This window comes from Thermobia domestica, chromosome 16, assembly GCF_964235325.1.
Source record: "Thermobia domestica chromosome 16, izTheDome1.hap1.1, whole genome shotgun sequence".
Taxonomy (NCBI): Eukaryota; Metazoa; Arthropoda; class Insecta; order Zygentoma; family Lepismatidae; genus Thermobia; species Thermobia domestica.
The window spans coordinates 128,087,447-128,107,938 of NC_137469.1; the positions used below are offsets into that span (position 1 = coordinate 128,087,447).

The following is a 20,492-nucleotide window of genomic DNA, read 5'->3' on the forward strand; positions in this document are numbered from 1 at the left end:
ATCGCTCTATCTGGTATCCTTTGCATAGCACAGACACACACACATATGGAGCGAGTAGGGTTGCCAACTCTGGAAAATAAAAAAACCAGCACCCCCAAAATTCCCTATGATATAGGTCTAAGTGTGAAGTATCTCTGTTAGGACCAGGGGATGCAGGAGGGAGCAATTGCACCCCCTCTCTGAAGAGTTTGAGAAATACGTATACTTTAATCGATTGTCTACTAATATAGTAGTACAAAACGTGAAAGTATTTTGTCGGTGGTGCACTTGCTCCCCTTCAAGCGAAGTCTGAAATGACGCCCGTGGTTGGGACCCATCCATGGGAAGAAAATGTACTATCGTGAACAAAAGTGCATTAGAACCTATATTCTGCATAATCCTTTGTACATTCACTAATAATCTTAATAGATACATTGTGCTATAAATGAGAAACTGAAATCGGCATTGATCATTTTATTGTATTTATTAGTAACTGCAACTTTTTTAAAATCATCGAAACAGATGAATAAAAATATATTAATCTTTACGTGACAATTTTGTACTTGGAAAATGAAATTTATTATCTAAACGTATACTTCAACTACAGGAAATCTCTTTAAGAAGTCCTTTTTCACTCTCAATAAATATATAAAATTCCTTACAAGTCATTTTCAAATTTTCTCTGATACAGTCCCTATCATCTCTTTAAAACTGTCTAAACAGGTGAACAAAATATGTTCATCTTTGGTAGATGATGAAAGGTGACAGTTTTGGATTTACAGAATGAAGATTACTTTTTAAATCTATACTTCAAACTAGATACATATTTGAAAAACAGGTCATAAAGGGGCTTGTAAGAAGTTTGACCGGTCACCGGCTTTAATCAAAATAACAGCAATATATCCGGCCAGGCCGGTGAAAAACCGGCCAGTTGGCAACCCTAGGTGCAAGCCGTTACTTTAGCCCGTCCCTTTTATAGGGTGGACTAAAAGGTAGAAAAAAGTGGGTCAGAGTGGATTGCTTGACGGCTATAAGGTTGAAATCTCAATTTTTGTGGAAAACCATGTTAACACTTAGTAATATCCATTTCCTCTCCTATGGGATGACATTGATAGATTCTAAATCTTTCAAATTACAGGTAAAATATCAAGCATTAATAAGCACTTTTTACCTTTATACCTGACATAATTATTATTAATTTCTGCATTGTTACGGGCATTAAGATTTCATGGCAAACTTGTTTAAAAAAAAGAGGGGTTGGCTTGCTGCACTCCGAAGCTAGGGATCTTTGATTCGAATGTCATTCAGGCATGTATACTTCTTTGGCACCATTAGCCTCGTGCATAAGAGACTGGCCTACAACCACATCAAGAAAAAAATCATGATTGATAAAATTTGGTGACATTGGAAAACTTTTGAATACTCTACTAATGAAGTTTCTTAATGGTTTGGCAATAACCGAAATGTCAGTAATATTGAAAGTTTGGATAATGCTCGAAATTTCGATAATACCCAAAGTTTCAAGAACACCAGAAATTTTGTTAATATTCTAATTTTCGAGTATACCCGAAAGGACCCCGCATTTTTCTTATGGAAAGTGGCTTTCGGCTAATGTTGTTGAAACTTCGCTGGTTGATAGTTCTTAACATGTGGATCAAAAGTCTCAATGGGCACAAAGACCGAAATCCACTCCTTCCCCCCAAAAAACCGCCTCCAAGTAGCTGGGGGGCATTGAACTGATTTCAGCATGTAAAACAATTTGTTGTTTTAATCAACTCAACAAGGACCCCAAACAACCACATGTTAGACTATCAAACTACCCCACTTGACACCGCCCTTTGCCCCCCACATCCCCCCCCCGCGAATTACCTTACGGATGTTCCATATTACTGTAGTTTATAGTTGCGCGTATGTGTTGAAATACCTACAGTTTTGGTCTCATCGACGATATAATGGGTTTCACGTATCGCTGATTACGAATCTGAGGTGAGAGTTCTAGAATTCAAGATGGATGATCAATATGGCGGATTAAAAACACGAAACTCCTGAATGTAGCCACAAATAGCTGTTTACTAGGGTATTTTGGGTCGTTGGGTACGAATCTGAGGTCAAAATTCTTGAATTCAAGATTGCAGATCCAATATGGTGGATAAAAACGTCGAAGCCACAAATCGTAGTAGACTAGAGTGTTTTTAGATCGCTGTTTAAGTACGCAACATTCCTAGATACTTCAGCCACCATGTAGAATTATTCTGCACCCTTGCCCTTTACCAAAACCCACCACAGATATCTTAATGCTGAACGGTGTTAAAATTATTCATCAATTATCTGTTCATTATTTTCATCATTTCGGTTTGCAGCATCTAATGTGGTACTTAGCAATGAGTCATCGGGATATCTAATATTCTGTAAATGTCGTGCATGGCCTAAATACCACAAGACACTTGCAACGTGCGCACATGTACCTAATGTACGAACACCGCTTTGACATGTACAGTAGTAACCTTGAATAACATTTTGATCATAATCCTGGTCATCTTCATCATTGGTTACATATGCTATGAAAACTTGATGCTTAGTTGCATTGCGGAACCTTGAGTAGAGACGTATGCGCAGGAATTCCGGTTCAGTTACGTTTTCGTCAAGCTGGAATTGCTCATCCTTATCTCGTATTAGTTTATCTTGGACGTAAGAGGATGAGAGATCTACTTGATATGTGCCTACAGTCAAATCTCGTAAGTAGTTTAAGTTAAGTACAGAGAAATCAATTAGGCCTTGATCATTCAGCGGTACCCATTGACCATTCCTTCTAATAAGATTATCTACCTCCGCTCTTGCTTTAACAACGTTCGGCATGATTGACCTATTTCTCATTTCTCTAGCTAATTCAATGGTTGCATCTTGCATGAAAATAACGGGATGGTATCTGTTCAAAATAGCTCCAGCTATGCGATAGAAACTATTCAGTTTCTTTGCATGTTGCAGATTCAACGTCTGTGCTAGAAACTTAAAAACAGATCTTAGATGCCCTTTTCATGCCTCGAGTATCCATCGACTTTTAGTAACTAGTCGAGAAGTATTCGCTTCTTCTGTTGATAGTTGTCTTTCACGTGGTAGTAGGAGTGCGGGCATTCTATGATCAATTCCTAAATATTCCAGTAAAGGAATTGCATCGCGGTATCCTCTGTCTACTAACACAATGACCAGGATTATGATCAAAATGTTATTCAAGGTTACTACTGTACATATCAAAGCGGTGCTCGTACATTAGGTACATGTGCGCACGTTGCAAGTGTCTTGTGGTATTTAGGCCATGCACGACATTTACAGAATATTAGATATCCCGATGACTCATTGCTAAGTACCACATTAGATGCTGCAAACCGAAATGATGAAAATAATGAACAGATAATTGATGAATAATTTTAACACCGTTCAGCATTAAGATATCTGTGGTGGGTTTTGGTAAAGGGCAAGGGTGCAGAATAATTCTACATGGTGGCTGAAGTATCTAGGAATGTTGCGTACTTAAACAGCGATCTAAAAACACTCTAGTCTACTACGATTTGTGGCTTCGACGTTTTTATCCACCATATTGGATCTGCAATCTTGAATTCAAGAATTTTGACCTCAGATTCGTACCCAACGACCCAAAATACCCTAGTAAACAGCTATTTGTGGCTACATTCAGGAGTTTCGTGTTTTTAATCCGCCATATTGATCATACATCTTGAATTCTAGAACTCTCACCTCAGATTCGTAATCAGCGATACGTGAAACCCATTATATCGTCGGTGAGACCAAAACTGTAGGTATTTCAACACATACGCGCAACTATAAACTACAGTAATATGGCACATCCGTAAGGTAATTCGCGGAAGGGGGGAATGTGGGGGCAAAGGGCGGTGTCAAGTGGGGTAGTTTGATAGTCTAACATGTGGTTGTTTGGGGTCCTTGTTGAGTTGATTAAAACAACAAATTGTTTTACATGCTGAAATCAGTTCAATGCCCCCCAGCTACTTGGAGGCGGTTTTTTGGGGGGAAGGAGTGGATTTCGGTCTTTGTGCCCATTGAGACTTTTGATCCACATGCTAAGAACTATCAACCAGCGAAGTTTCAACAACATTAGCCGAAAGCCACTTTCCATAAGAAAAGTGCGGGGTCCTTTCTGTAATAATCAAATTTTCAAAATTTCCTGAAATTTTGATAACACTACAACTTTCAAATATCCGGAACTTCGATAATATTCGAACTTTTGATAATACTCGAAACTTTGACAATATTCAAACTTTCGATAATACCCGAAACTTCGATAATATTCATACTTTCAATTAGTGATGGGTAGTTCCAGAACGATTCGTTCCAAAAGAACGAATCCTTTAGTGGAATGAAAGGATCGAATCTCTAAAAGGAACCGGATTGATTGGCACAATGAAAAGACGGATTTGCGCAGCGGAAGGAAAAGACGGATGAGACAGCGGATTCGGTTAATGGAAATAGAGGACGGAACCAAACAACATAGTTCAAGAGCAGACCCAGTTTATGTATTGATATAGATGAATCAGACAAAAGCAATACTGCAAAACAGATGGTCAATGTATGATTGAGTGAGAGAGTTAAAAAAAGGTCCTACTATGCATGCCTACAAACAACCAAGCCTTCTTTGTGATTTTTGTGTCCCTTCTAAGAATATTCTGATCGCGTAAGTCCTGTACCAATGAAGGCAGTGGGGAGGGTGGCAACTAGGTCTTATCAGAATGTTTGATAACTTTCTTCTCTTCCACAGGTTTTCAAGATTACCAGGTCTATTGATGTTTTGTATTGAAATTTAGAAAATGAGTTTTTTTGGTGTAACTTATATTGATGCATCGTCATGTATCCTACTGTAAAATTCACAATTGATTGTTTGAGTGGGTATTAATATTACAGTTCAACATAAAAGCTATATGGCATAAGCCCTATTTCATAAAGTAAGATTCAAAACATTACTCTGACTCTTATCTAAGGCAACCACCTTCATTGGGATCGAAACCGGAACCATACTAATATTAACCACTTCGCTTAGCTCTAAGTTAAACTAAAGTTTGTTTCACTACGAATAAAAGAATATAACTCTTACAGCATGACATGTCAGCCAGTAATAGAGAAATGAGAGAGTCCTATCCCAAATATTCCTACAAAGATGAGATCATGAATAAACTGAGACTGGAGGAAAAGTAGGATAGAAGAGAGAGAGAATACTTCAACGTTAGGTGAACTAGTGGTGTACGCAATGGGGTTTCTAGGTTTTAACCTCCCTTGATTAACATGATAATGATAATGGAAAAATAAATTTAGGTGTTTGATATAGATACAAACACCTGAAATTATACGAACTTAGGAGCTTCAAGAGGTCTTGATAAAGCTTTGCATACGTCACTGAGTGAACTAATATACTTTCCAAAATTCTGATCCTTTTACGACTAGGTTTCTAAGTCAAAGTTGCTAATATTTAATATTTAATCCACCTTTTAATAGGCCTATATATAAAATAGTGCACCACGTTATTCTGAATTGATGTAAAACTGTTACGTGTTTTAGGCCTACATTATTCGTCTAGGAAGCAATCTACCCCCTCCTAACGACGCTTCTGGATCCGCTAGTATGTGAATTCATCATAATGTACAAACCAACTGTTTAGAACATGCACTGTATATATTCACTATCGTGGTAATAGATTTATTTCCGCTTTTCATCTTTCATCATTAAACTCAGTAATAATTTCAAAGGTAGGCTTACCATACGTCCGTGATTCAAGCCTGCGTCCGGAAAATTGTCTGGAATAAACTAATGTCCGAAAGTTTAGGGAAAATGGAATGTCGGGAAATTTCACTGTATTTGGTCAAATGGTTGGATTGCAAATCTGTCTCGTGCTGATATTTATGAAAAATCAATAGAGATAAGGTGTTCCTCGGAAGAATACTTTACTCAGAAAAATAATTTAGAAAATAACTAAGACAATAAAAAATATTTTAAGTAAAGAAAATGAACATAAGCATTTTTGAAACTTAAGGTTAGACTTGTTATAACTTCTTAATAAACACACACCATTCAAAAAAATCCGGGATTGGTGTCCGGAAATTATGGTAATCCTACCCCGGGAGATTCTGAATACACGGAGGGTGAAAGTATCAAAGATACTGGTAACCGAAGGTGAACACGATCAGACATGTTTGTGGGAAAATATCCCTCCTGAGCAACCCCCTGAAATCACCACTGATTTGATTAACATTTATTTTACTGACAAGAGAAAGGGGGGTTGCGCCCAAAGCATCATCATATCTAATTGCGGCAATGTGTAAACTAGAGGCCATTGAGAAAGAGAAAACATGACAGAAGATAACACATTTGGCTGAAAAAATAAAGTTTTGCTACAAAATTTTAGCAATACCGCACATGATTAATGTGGTTGAGGTGTTAGACCGTATACTATATCCTACGAAGAGCAAATTACCGTATTTGTACGTTTAAGACCATATGTCTGGCAACACTGATACAATAGGTGGTCAGCAAATAACAAATAAGAGTTAAAATTCAGAAAGAAGTTGAACTTCCTGTGTATCTGTGTGTGTATGTCTCTCGAAAACGCAGTCCCTTTCTGCACGCTATCCTTTCTCCTCACAAATACAACTTTGCAATAACTTATCAGATGATAAAAGTTGTCTGACTAGTTTGGCTGCAAAAAGGAATCATTGGCTGCAAGAAACTCATAATATTCGTACTTTCGATAATACCCGAAACTTCGATAATACCCGAAACTTCGATAATACTCGAACTTTTGATAATACCCGAAACTTCGATAAGACTCGAAATTTCGATAAAGCCCGAAACTTCGATAATACCCGAAACTTCGATAACACTCAAAATTTCGATAATGCCCGAAACTTTGATCATACCCGAAACTTCGATAATTTCAAATACTCGAACGGTTTCGAGTAACCGATAACAACTCGATAAATTTTCACTCCCGAAGTTCGATAGGTCCTCAGCCTTATCGAACACCCCTAGGCGACGTAGGAATACTAATTCTGCTGATAGGATTAAGGTAAATAATAAAATATAATATAAAATATTAGATGTCAATACATACTGTGACTGTGTACTCCTCATTTGGCGTGAGAGTAGTTATTGTATGGCAGAAGGATGTATTCCATATTGGGCAGGGAGCTACTGTTACTGTTTCCGCTACTTCTTCACCATCAGTTTCCCTTCGAAACGTTAACGTAAATGATTCTAATGCTCCATACGTCTGTTTCGGCTTATCCCAGCGCAAGCCCAACATTCGGCGACCTCTTTTGTACACCACAAGATTCTCAACTGGACCTGGACCTGTTCATAAAGACAAGTGAAGCGGTTAGAGGATAAAGGTGATATGTAACAAATTGTACATTTCGGGAAAATTGACTTTCACAATTATGTCTGTTAACATACACTTTTCATCGTTTCCAAATCTCTTCACTGGGACGAGGACTCACTAAATGATGTGTTATGAAGCATGATTAACATATAACACGCGCACGAACCGACAGGATTCCACGTTTCGATAAATGTAACATAACACTTTTATTCTCTAAGTGCTTCAAGTGTTGTCAGAACTAGTGATAATGGTAGAAATTTACCTCAAAATAACGTTAGAATAATTCAAAACGGAAAGGACTGACTCGGAAAATACACATTCGTATTTCTTTTCCCATAATTTTCAACATGCTTCTTTTACTTTAAAGAAATACTTTTTTTGTACAGTAGTATTATACTGTTATAGTGCCCGTTATATTAGCTGGCTTATTCAGTGAATTTTCGATAGTCCTTGCTGTCCCATGAACATAAATGAATACATTCACCTCTTTCCTTTCATAACATTTTATTTGCTTTGCTCTTTTAATGTTTCCTTAGATTTAGTTAAGTTAGACTCAAAACTAGTGCTTTCATTGCTTCTTTTTTTCCTCTCGAGAACTTTTTAGTTTATACTTAGCGTTCCTTTGGAGTACCGAGGCTATATGAGGTGTGGGTTTACATTATAAGATAAAATCCGAAAAACATTAATGCGTTCAAATTTTAATACTTTGCATCTGGTAATCGAGGGTTCGTTTAATATCTGTTGCTTGATTGGAATACTCATCAAAATTTGACACTCCAGGTCTTCTGTGCCTGTATAACTGGATTTATTTATTATTAGGTATGATCTATGTTCAAAGAAATAATTTTATCTTTTCTTGGTTCATGCTCTTCTTCTTCTTCTTCTTCTTCTTCTTCTTCAGGAATTGGATTATCATGTAGGTATCCTTGAGATATGGAGGAAATTCATCAGGTGACTGAGAAGGAACAATAAGAATAACATCATTTCAGAAAACATCGATCTGTTAAAATACCATAGTCCATTCTCTCTGAGCGATACTTAACCCAAGTGTACAGTTTTGTGTATACCACAGAGCATTTCGACTATGCCATATCATCTTAAAATGTACTTTCGCTATTATTACAAAATAAGATGTGAGCTAGTTTAGTTTATGAGTGAAATATTTTTAAAACTCCGAAATATTATTATATATTTTGTGACGACAATCGCATGAGTAATAAATAGGAGAAAATACTTAAATATTCTAAGTGCATGAAAAATTAAAAAAAAAAAGATCTTTTCTCCTAGACGACACTCAACCATATCGCCTATATGCTTACACGTCTTTCCCTTGTAGTTCTATTGATGGTGACGTCGCTCATTTACCAAGCAATGCTTATGTAAAATTTCGTGTTAATCATCTTGACATATATTACTCTATGTACTATGAATTCAACAGAAGTTATCCAATCTAGACGAAAGTATCCAGTGTAGTACATCTTGATATTGTATACAAGTGAATGGAAGATTACGGTGTCTAGGCATTTGTTTCTTTACACTGAGAAAAATCCGTTATCCAGACAGCGGTATATTGTACAAATATACGGAATCCTTATGTTTACTACAGAAATCAGTACGGATCATACGTTGTCCATATATTACATACTTTTTCCGCTTGGATGATACACCAAGCCACTCCAGGATGTATGCCATCTAACAGTCTTCCGTATATTAGATACATATACGAATGTTACATACGTCAGCTATATGTTACTATATCCATCTGAATATGAAATACTGACCGCCTATATACAGTTCTTTTGTTCGCACGGAAAGTACTTTATTCAGAACACTTGTACGGAAAGCATTATAAAATATACTTTTTCAGTTATACGTTTGATGTTAAGTACAAAAAAATACAGGATTTACACATGTAATCTAAGTTCCTACGTACGCCACATAGTTTTCTTTTCAGGGTAGCTATAAACCTCTAAATGTGAAGTACAGATAGATAGTAGTTTTCCCATAACAACTTTTAAAAAAGATTCGTTTCAAAATCAATGACAGGTGACTTCACCGCAATTAAGAAACTTACACTAGTACAAGTTCTACAATATTTTTTGTCGTCATTCAAATATTCAACCTATCAGTTACAATAATAACTAATAACATACATATTGCAATCAGGAACGGAAATAGTTGCAAAATTTGTACGATTTCTGGACGACAGGATGGTGTGCATATATACATATAAACAAGAATGTTTATCTGCACATTTAATAATAGCGCATGAAATTAACTATTTTATTACTATAATCAATGAATAGATATCATATTTACGATGAATCAAACATAATGAGAAAAAGATACGTACTTGTTGCTTTAGTGACGGCGCTTATTACAAATGGAAGTTTAGCGTTCCATCCACCAGATGTCATTACATAAACTTTCACATCATACTCAGTACGTGGAGAAAGATTCTTGAATGTTGCTGACGTGTTGTCTGTTTCTCCACTTTGTAATGGAGTGTTCATTCCGAGTTCAAATAATTCATATCGATAGCCATAAAGAAAACCATTGATATCTCTGCAGTTATCAGGAGGATTCCAGTGAACAATAAGAGTAGTGTTTGTTCCGAAAGTTGCTTTCTCACTTAGAGATGGTTGAACGAAAGGAACTGTAAAAGAAACTCGTACAATTAATGTTAGATTCATTCATTTGAAATATTGTTAGACAAATAGGTGAATTGACCCGACGCACAGTGGGGCAAAAAGGCAAACAAAAGTGCTCAAAACTAAGTAACTTTTAGAGGAATTTAGCTGGAAAGTTAAAAATTGGCACACCGGATAGTCTTATCCTGAGGGTCAATTGTTTAATCCGAAACCGATTTGATTATATTTAAAAAGTTGGGAAAAAATAAAACAAGCGTGTAGAAAATATTGAAAATATACTTTTATTTCAAACTTAACACTTTCGATGTAGTTATAATGCCTCTAATGTATGTTAAGGTTAAACTTGGAAAGGTTAAAGTTGGAAAACTACTTGCATGAAACGCTTCTGAAAAATATGTTCATATGACACAATTAATTTATATAATTCTATTGAAAAGGAAAATAAATATCTACACTTCTGTTTAAAACAAATAATAACTACTCACAAATGTCAGATCAATGCTTTTACAAGAATTAAATCACATATTTGTGCAGGTATTGACACACATGTGCTAAGTTGAAATGACAATTTATGTATCGATAAAACGAATAGTTTTAAAAACTAGAGTTACGAAATAAATTATGAAATGAAGGCGACGTTATCAAAAGTACTAATTAAAAATATGAGCGTATCTACTAAAATATTTAATACTAATTAATATCCGTGAGATCAAGCGCAACTCTACTCACTTCTTCATCACGTACTAGACTGGACCAATTCTGAAATGTGTATTAAACATATAATATATGTTTTATTTTTTTTTATTTAAAAATGATACGGTTTTATGAAACATAGAACCATAGCGACATTTATAAATTTGAAATGATCTGAGCAAGTGTACAAGGGCGCCCATGTTATGTTTTCCAAGAGGGGCAAGTATAAGCGACGTTTCAAAAATAGTTTCAAATTTTGCTGTAACTATTGTAAAAACTCTATTGGATTTTCGATATTCTGAAGTGCAATTTCTTCTAGGGGGGCGAGCGCCCCCTTGCCCCGCTGATGGGCGCCTTTGCAAGTGTACCATCATCTTTGCATCATTTGTCAAGAATTACGGGTGATACTCTAGTTGATGCAAGTCCACAAGGCCTTAATTCAGTGAATGATGCATTGAACGCAAGAAAAAAGTTATATGATATCAGTTACAGAGAGGCAATTAGCAGATTGGGACCAGTTTCCATTTCTGACTCTAAACCAGAACTTCTATCCACAAAAGATAAAAATGCAGAAACGTTACGAGCTTAGCGTTTCTGTTCCGAAATATGATGTGGCCGGAACGCACTTCACTCTGAAAAACAACCTAAGAACAGAGAACTATAAAATCTGCATAGTTTATCAGGGCACTAAATTCAATTAGTAGTTTCAATTTGAAGACATGTGATGTAACCAGAAAGTATAAAATTCTTTCATCATCTAAATATATCGAGGTACTTCGTATTCGTGTGGTAGGTATAAGTGATCTTATTGCTGGAGAAGATTGGCACCACTCAAACCATCTAAAGAAAATTCTAAGAGACACAAGTAAAGCTGAAACTGAAACGAAGGAAGTGGCTTTAACAATAATTTGTCTTGGACAAGAAATGAAGCAGTCAATGGTCATGTGTTAGAATTGGACAAGTTTCGCATGCATTATAAAGGACTAACATTTAAATTACCTATTTTAATTCCCAAATCTTTCACTAGCCAGCTATCGGCGTTGAAATTAAAGATTGCAGCACACGTGAAGATCGATTATGACTTCATTATACTGAGAAATCAGGCACATAAACAATACTAGAACCAGTAAAGTTTTGTCATTTGCTATTTGTGTTTCGGAGGGTTTTTGTCTTTTTTCCACTTGCACCAAACACAAGATCTTGACCAATACATATAGACCTCTTATTTCATTATTCCTTATCCTCAACATTCCGTTCATCTGAATCGGTATTAACAAGTGGCCGACCACCAAGTAATAGACGGAGAAACAGGTAAACGCTCGCCGGAACACAGTCAATTGTTCAATCTTCAGTTGCTTCAAGTCCTTTGCATTAGAAACTGAGACAAAATATCTGATCGCAGATTTAATTCTACATGGATCACAGCAAGAAATTATTCTTTGATTTCTGACTTGGAGATAGAGATATTGACAAATTCTTTACACCCGCCTTCATCCCTATCGGTCCATTGGGAAAAATAACAGATTGAAAAAGTTGCTATTACCAGTATTGTTTGTCTAGAACGTGCTGCTTGATCTCACAATACAATGAAATCATAACCGCTCTTTACACGTGCTGCAATATTTTCTTTAAACATCGACAGCTGACAAGTGAATGATGTAGAGATATCAATACATAGATTAAATGCTAGTTTTATAATTTATCCAAACCTTTCCTAATTCTAAAACTTGGCTTTTTTTTCCTGACTGTTTCAATTTTTGGCTGAGGTAAATCATCGTTCTATGCTTATATCATTCTGAAATTAAAAAGTAGTATAGGTTTAGTAGTTTTTGTGGTTATTTTGTTCAAAAAAGAGGGAAAATACTGTACAACAATTTTCCAAAAATTTTAAATGAATATTTGAGGAAAAGGGAATAACCAACCTTCTTATTTTCACTTTGCGGAGTTTCTAACATTAATAATATAAACTATTATTACAGGTCTGCAAACTAAGCTTGTTTTCTGATGCCCTGGATGTATTTACTGATTCTTATTGGTTTCGACATGCTAAAACCGAAAATGACCTCCATTGAACTGCAACACGTCAGGTTTTCAAGAAAATAAATAATTCCCTTAAAAATCCGTCACTTTTTTCGTGTTTTGTGTAAGGTTTTACTTAGGGACCTATTGTCCCACCCCTGATTATCATAGAGGAATGAGTCATACCCTTTTTTAATCGTCCGATACCACGCCTTTAGTAAATGTACGAATACTTTTAGTCAAATGCACCGCTAGGAAATTATGGACTGAAAATTGGGAAAAAGTGTCCTTCTTTTAAAAGGAGACAATTTTGTGGGTTACCAACCCTGCGTGATAAAAATATAATTTATAGTCCGAAAATAACTTTTAAATACTGGTAACATAATCTGCAAATTTGGTCAGGATCGGATAAAACTAAAGTGTGGAAAATATACTTTGTACCTATTTCCTCCTAAAATTCTCCCCAGTTCATCCTAATTACATAGTTTAGAAATTTCCTATGTCCTCCGTAATTGCCGCCGAGAAATATATTCTATATCAACTTATTTCTCTAACACCATGATTCGATACACTATCACCATCATTCCGGTACCAATACCAGGAGGGAAATTAGGTACCGAGAATATATGGAAACATCCCATTCTTTTAAAAAATTTTAAAAAACATTTCTTTATTTTTGGTTGCAAACCCTACGCTATACTTGGATGTGAACAAAATATCATCCAGATCGTTCTACGCATCATGAAATATTATACCCCAAATCATTCCAATACCTATGGTAGATTCAGCGAAAAGACTATATTAATAATTACAAGGCATTTATGAAATTGGAATAAAGCTTCCCTGCCATTGATGCTTATGGTGCTAGACTTCTGGTGCATTTCTAGCATGTTACTGGAATGTCCTTGACAATCATCCAACCCATTTGCCTTGATATCTACTTTTCATTATCTTGAAGTCCTATAGAACCACTCCCCTTGTTCTGCGCTTACCAAGTTTTCGGGGAAGTAGTCACCGTGAGAATGCAAGAAATGGATCTTTAAGCTCATGAAAAAACCAAGAGCTTTGAACGCTACGAACATATTTTGGACAATTTCTTTGTAATTTGGCACTTTCAGATAGCCCGTGAACTTTTCCACTTCTACGAAAGAAATCCAAACTTGTTTCTCCGTGTCATTCATACTTTCAAGGAAACGAGGTTCGGCGACGAGTTTCCTTGTATCAGGTCCAATTAAAATGCTTTCCTTCAGTTTTCCATCTGACAAACTTGGAAACTTGAAGCATAGATACTTGAAATATTCACCATCTTTAAGGAGAACTTTGATTAATTGTTTTACAAAACCTAACTTCATGTGCAGGGGTGGTATCAGAACATTGTTAGCAGGAATTAGGCCCTCCCTTACAACATTTGCCACTCCATGTTTGAAAGCATCTCTTTGTCGGCACTGTTTGTCGCTACAATGACTTTCTTTGTCACGACTGTCCCATAAGCAAAGGAAACGTGGTAATTTAGTATAATCCGCTTGTTGTCCCAATAACATAGAAAGCACTTTAAATTAACCACATACCAACCACCCGTGTTCTTCATACTTGATTTTCTGCACTACTAATTTCGGACTCTCATAACGTTTCTTTCACGTGAGTAGAGTGGCCAATTGCAAGAGATGCATATGTATTGCCATTATGCAGGAAGACAGCTTTTAGATTCTTTTTAGATTAATCGATGAACTTGCAATCAGATGCATTGTATTGTATTTGATACTGTCCCATTAAACCACAAATATCATTACAAAATACAAGAGCTTGCTCTTCAGCGAAATATGGAAGTTTTTTCACTAGACCGGTACAAAAACAGCTGAACCTGGCGCAAGTAGGTTTCTTTGATTTCAGTCGAGATTCTAATATCTCAGCAGAATCCTTGGGCAGTGCAAGTTTTTTTCAAAGCTGTTTTTTTTAGCTTTGGCAACACTGTTATGGTTTTCTACTTTTTCTAAGGGTATGGGACGCGGCTAATGAGTGATACTTCGTTGGAATCTGTGTTCCATAAGCTTTTCAATTAGGTACTTCATGTCCCTATGACAATTTGGCGTCGCCAGGGCTGCCAAATGGGGGAAAATGGTGATTGTGGGGAAATACAAGCTGCCCATAGTAAGGTCGAGGTTCCGAATTTTTTCTTCCTTGCCATTGGTTCTACGCCCCTCTTTTTGTGTGCGTGTACCCAATGTCTGGTCTATAAGTGAGTTTTTTTTGCGTATGTACGTCAACGATCAGGGCTGCCAGAGCCCCGAAAATAAAAAATAAGAAAAACGATTTTCTTCATCATCTTTTTCTAAGGGTATGGAACGTAGAAGCATGGGTGATACCTCGTTAAAATCTGTGTTCCATAAGCTTTCTAACTATGTATCATTTATGTCTCTGTAACAATTAGGGAGGTCGCCAGGGCTGCCAATGTAAAGCTCTATTAATCTTTTGAGGCGTCTTTAGGATGAGGCGTGATGGGCAAATTCTGACTTCATTTTAGGACTCAACGCTTCAAAATCTATACGAAACGACCAAAATGTCCCGGGCATCAGTTTGGTCGCAGAACTGTGAAGCTATATGAAAGCGTTAAAACTTGCCTGGTTGCAACAGCAAAATAACGCCTCTGTGGAAATTAACTGATTGTCGACCTTGATTATCAGCTACATGCATCACACAATGATGTTAAATCAAATGCAGGTAAAGAAAGTTAAAATGTTCTTGACTACCTAGGTATATTCGCCATCCAGACTTTTCAGTTTACTGCTTTACGAGAAGAAATATTCTTTTCATGTCTACGAAACAGAACTATATATTTAATGATTTGATTTTTTTGAACACTTCTTCTTTCTAAAGAAATGAATTTATACAGGAGATTGACGGACCGATTTTGAAGGGTACTCCCTCCAGAAGAAACCTCGCTGCTACCACCGGTGGTGTTCTAATGGACCTCCAGCACTGTAGACTGTAACACAACATCGAAATTTGCATTGGAATAAAATCCAGCGAAGAACAATCAACAAAACTTACAGTAGCTGAAAGTACTGCTCTGCTACTGTAAGTTCAGTACAGTAACTAAATGTTAGGGTAAGGGGCCTTGTTGCTGTGGAACTTAGCGTAAATAAGTAAGGCAGACCAAGTTAAATAGTACAACAACTAAAGTTATTTCTGTTGTATTACATTTTCTTAGTATAAGCACTTCTACGCTCTACACTGAAGGCCAATCGCAACTTCAACATAATATTAACTTTCAGAAAAACAAAACATAGTAGACCGAACTACAGAGATAGGCCACAGTTTGTCATAAATGTAAGTTTCCTCTCTGAGCTTTATGAAACTGTCAATAGATGTCCACAACATATCCTTCTACACTGAGAACGAGGTATTCAGCGAAAACAACATAAAACAAATACCAGCAGAAATTCAAATTCCATACGTCATTAACATTTCCTCCAGATACAAAATTTCTTAATGTAATATATATGCATCCTATATAACACACATACATGCTGAAACACCAATGTTGTTTTGTAAGAATAAAGTTTGATTTTATCAACCGATTTTGTAAACAAATCTACCAATTGTAGCTTTCATTTTTTATGATGCCCACCATTTTTTCGTTATTCAACACATTCACAAACAAAATAATATTTGACCTCTATATGTTTGGAATTTCTTGTGAAATTCTGCGTTCCAAGCTCTAACTAAGGTTATCTACCATCATACCAGGAATTAAATCATGATTGTTAAGAGATCAATGAATAAACGAAATAACCATATTACTTCTTTTCCACACTCACAAGAAGCAAGAAATTCAGCTTCCTGTTGTAGATAAAGCTACGGTATTCTGTATTTACTAATTTGTAAATAAACTACTTTACTAGATTATTTTATTGTCACATTCTTAATATAAATGCATAAGTTTATAAAGTTATTTCGTTAAATCAACTTCTACAAGTAAACAATTTTATCAATTTACTTTCCTACACTTTTAATGTAAAGTTTCTTAGTTTGTAGTTATATTATTTCCTTAAAGGAATATCTAAGTGACTGTAAAAATGCACTGCAATAAAACTATGTAATTAAATGTGATTTCTAGTTCTCATTTCGATTGCTTTAGCTTAACTTAGACACCCTGTGCTGCCGATATAATCTGACGATTGACTAAATCATTTATGTCTATTAGAGTTCTTTTAATTTATTTATAAGTTCTATCCATGTTAAATCAGAAATTACAAATTAACCTGAGATATACACCACAATTGAACACGGGAAGGGAAGTGCATTATAACATTGATTCATTCATTTATAATTATTTAAGTGTAGTAGTAAATAACTTTATCAACTTATCTTACAATCTAATATAAAATGTTTTACTTTCTAGCTAAGTTATTTCGTTAAATCAATATATAGGTAAATAACTTTATCAACTTACTTTCAGGATCAACCAATGCAAGTATTCTTGCGTATTCTCCTATGACACCAGTGAATGCTGCTACTTTTATTTCGTATTGCGCAAGTGGATATAGACCATACAAGCTAACATGATTTATGCTGACTGTTACATTATCCGCTGAAGATGAACAAGATTCGGTCTCGCATGGCAGACGACGAAGGCACTGTTTTTAGACAAGAAAGCAAGTTAATACAAAAAATTAATGTAAATATAACATGTAACTGTTTGTTCTATTACTTATGCCAGATGTCCTCACTATTCCAATCCAATAGCTTATATCTTTGTATCAACGAAATACCTGAGTTTTTTTTTCGTTAACTCTTTTCCCAAATTCTTTATTGTGAAATACCTAGTAGCAACAATGAACAGTATAATCCATCTTGCTCTCAGCTGCCCTTAACAATACTACATAGCATTAAACTAATAGTAACGCTGGAAAAGAAGTAAAAATCCAGTACACCGTTCCGGATTATCATGCCTACATTAAAGATAGAAAGAGAGAGAGAGAGATCCTATGATGTATATTCTTGGTGAAGTGAATCTATCATTGTTGGATGTGAAAAACTGATGTATCTAGGTTTGAATAGTCCAATACATGTTTTAAGTATGGTTTTGTGGAAAGTAATTTTATGTTTGCTTATAACCCTTCTAAAGATTTTCTTAAATTGATAAGTAAATTAAGTAAATTAAGAAAATAGCCACATTTGAAATGAATACGCAACTATGAAATTATTTCACGTTGTATCATAACATTAAGTTATGTTAGGAAGTTAGGAAGATAGTTCTCCGTGGTTTTCAATGCATAAGTTACATCGTTGAGAAGTAAATAAATCTATTACATTACTAACATTACTAAGTGATAATTTATCAAATTCAGAGGTAGTACGCTCTTTTAAATGCACTAAATACGTAATTGTTTCAGGAAATAATTATCATTAAGAGAAAACAATGCGCGAATAAGACAATTACATTGGTTCGGGACGTAAAAGATGGTATGAAGGGTTATGTGTATTAGTGTAGTGCAACTTTTAGTAGTCTTACATGGTATTTGTTACTACGTATTTATCTAATTCTTCGATAGATTATTATCTCATGGTTAATTTTTAATATAACACTGGAAACATTATCATATATAATCAGAACGCGTGGTAAAACAAGAGGAATGAGTAAAATAAGGAAGAATAATCATCTAGAAGACTTTAAGTCATGTTTTAATGAAACTAAAAATCATGAAGACCATACCAACTATTACATTATCTACTTCTAACACATATAACAAACGGTAAGATATCATATAAAAAATTATCAACAAGTATGTAAATAATTTATTTGGTCTAGGAATTAATTCGTGCTGATGGACAAGAGATGGCGCAACGAACGGAGCGTCCCACAGTTCCGTGTATCCACACATGTGTTGCAAACCCCTGTCATCGCGTATCGTTCGTAGTATAGGGCAGTGGATTAAAGCGTCAACAACACCAGTTTGTAGTTAAGTGAACATGGCGCAATTTGTGCCTGATAAAGTGTTTTTGCGGGGTGTCCTGCTGCATTACTTTAACATGCAGAAAAGTGCGACTGAAAGTCATCGTATTTTGGTGGAAGTGTATGGTGACCATGCTCTAGCTGAGCGAACGTGTCAGAAGTGGTTTGCACGGTTTAGAAGTGGTGATTTCGGCTTGGCAGACCAAGAGCGAGCTGGACAGCCAAAAAAATTTCAAGACGAAGAATTGACAGAATTGCTCGAGCAGGATCGTGTCAAACGCAGGAACAACTTGCAGCAGCATTAGGCGTTGATCAAACAACAGTCTCCAAACGCTTGAAAGCCATGGGAATGATTCAAAAGATGTCACATTGGGTTCCACATGAATTGAAAGACAGAGACGTTGAAAGACGAAAAACCATTTGCGAATTGCTGCTTCAACGACAGAGCAGAAAGGGGTTTCTGCATCGAATTATTACGGGTGATGAGAAGTGGATCCATTACGAGAACCCTAAACGAAAAAAGGCCTGGGTGAAACCAGGTGAACCAGGTCCATCACAACCAAAACGAGATATTCACTGTGCAAAGGTTATGCTGTGCATATGGTGGGATATGAAAGGTGTGGTGTACTATGAGCTGCTGCAACCGGGTGAAACTATGAATGGAGAACGTTATCGACAACAATTAATGCGTTTGAAGCAAGCTCTGGCCAGAACACGACCAGAATGGGAGAACAGACATGATAAACTTATTGTTCAACATGATAACGCTCGCCCACATGTCGCAAAACCGGTCAAAACCTATTTAGAAAATGTCGGATGGGAAGTTTTACCCCACCCGCCGTATTCACCAGACGTTGCTCCTTCGGACTACTACTTGTTTGATTGCATGAACAATGATTTGATTGGACAGCGGTTTACTTCTTCAGAAGATATCGAAACATGGGTCTCTGACTGGATCGCTTCCAAGGATGAGGACATCTTTCGCCACGGAATCCGTACATTGCCTGACAGATGGGCGAAAGTGGTGGCTAGCGATGGACAATATTTTTCTTAAGGTATTTATGTATTTTGTGTTTGTACTACAGCTTCAATGTGTGCGTACCAACCGCACGAATTAATTCCTAGACCAAATAATTTTAATTACCATTAGAAAAGTTAAAGAAGGAAGTCTTACTTGGAAGTGATGACTACATTATACTATATCCTTACGCGATTTAAAAAGAAAAATGCGAATAATAATTGATCAAACTTTACTAATGAGATAATTAGATAATTCCATAAACAATGTGTTTACTAAGAACATAAATACGGCCAAGAAACATAAACATCATAATTTAACACAATTAAAACACTTCTGTGATTGAAATGGATTATACTTGCGCCTTCAATATAGTAACTTATAGGTGTTAAGTGAAATAATTATGGACATACACCACCATTCCTAAGTACAAACACTAGTTTATTTTCTTATGGCTTTTTATTCATAGAAAACTTACGTAATTATAAATATAACAATATTAAGAAACCGATTTAAACTACTCGCTGGGCAAAACACTACGTTTATAGTAAATATTATTACGTATAAACTTATTGTTTTGCTCAGTGAGTAATTTAAATCGGACTTAAGTCTACTAAAGCAAAGCTTGTACAATGAAAAATATTAAGAAATGTAAAAGAACTTCTTACGATGTATTACGTAGGTACTTACGAACCTCCTATTACTCAGGAAGAAATTATTGTCGTAAACCACACCATAACGTATTTCTCTACGTCTATCGGCTACTACTACTACTCTAAT

The 20,492-nt window shown here is 35.8% G+C and overlaps 1 protein-coding gene across 4 annotated transcripts in view; it reads right to left on the minus strand.

The window, feature by feature from the left end:
• LOC145673404 (uncharacterized) overlaps positions 1 to 20,492 on the minus strand; it is a 491,254-nt gene that overhangs the window by 147,389 nt on the left and 323,373 nt on the right. For all 4 annotated transcript variants that reach the window (XM_081743072.1, XM_081743073.1, XM_081743074.1 and 1 more), the window contains 3 exons: positions 17,192 to 17,375; positions 9,729 to 10,031; positions 7,109 to 7,347 (listed from right to left, as the gene is read on the minus strand). In XM_081743072.1, the coding sequence (XP_081599198.1) occupies positions 7,109 to 7,347; positions 9,729 to 10,031; positions 17,192 to 17,375 (726 nt within the window). The remainder of the gene's footprint in view (positions 1 to 7,108; positions 7,348 to 9,728; positions 10,032 to 17,191; positions 17,376 to 20,492) is intronic.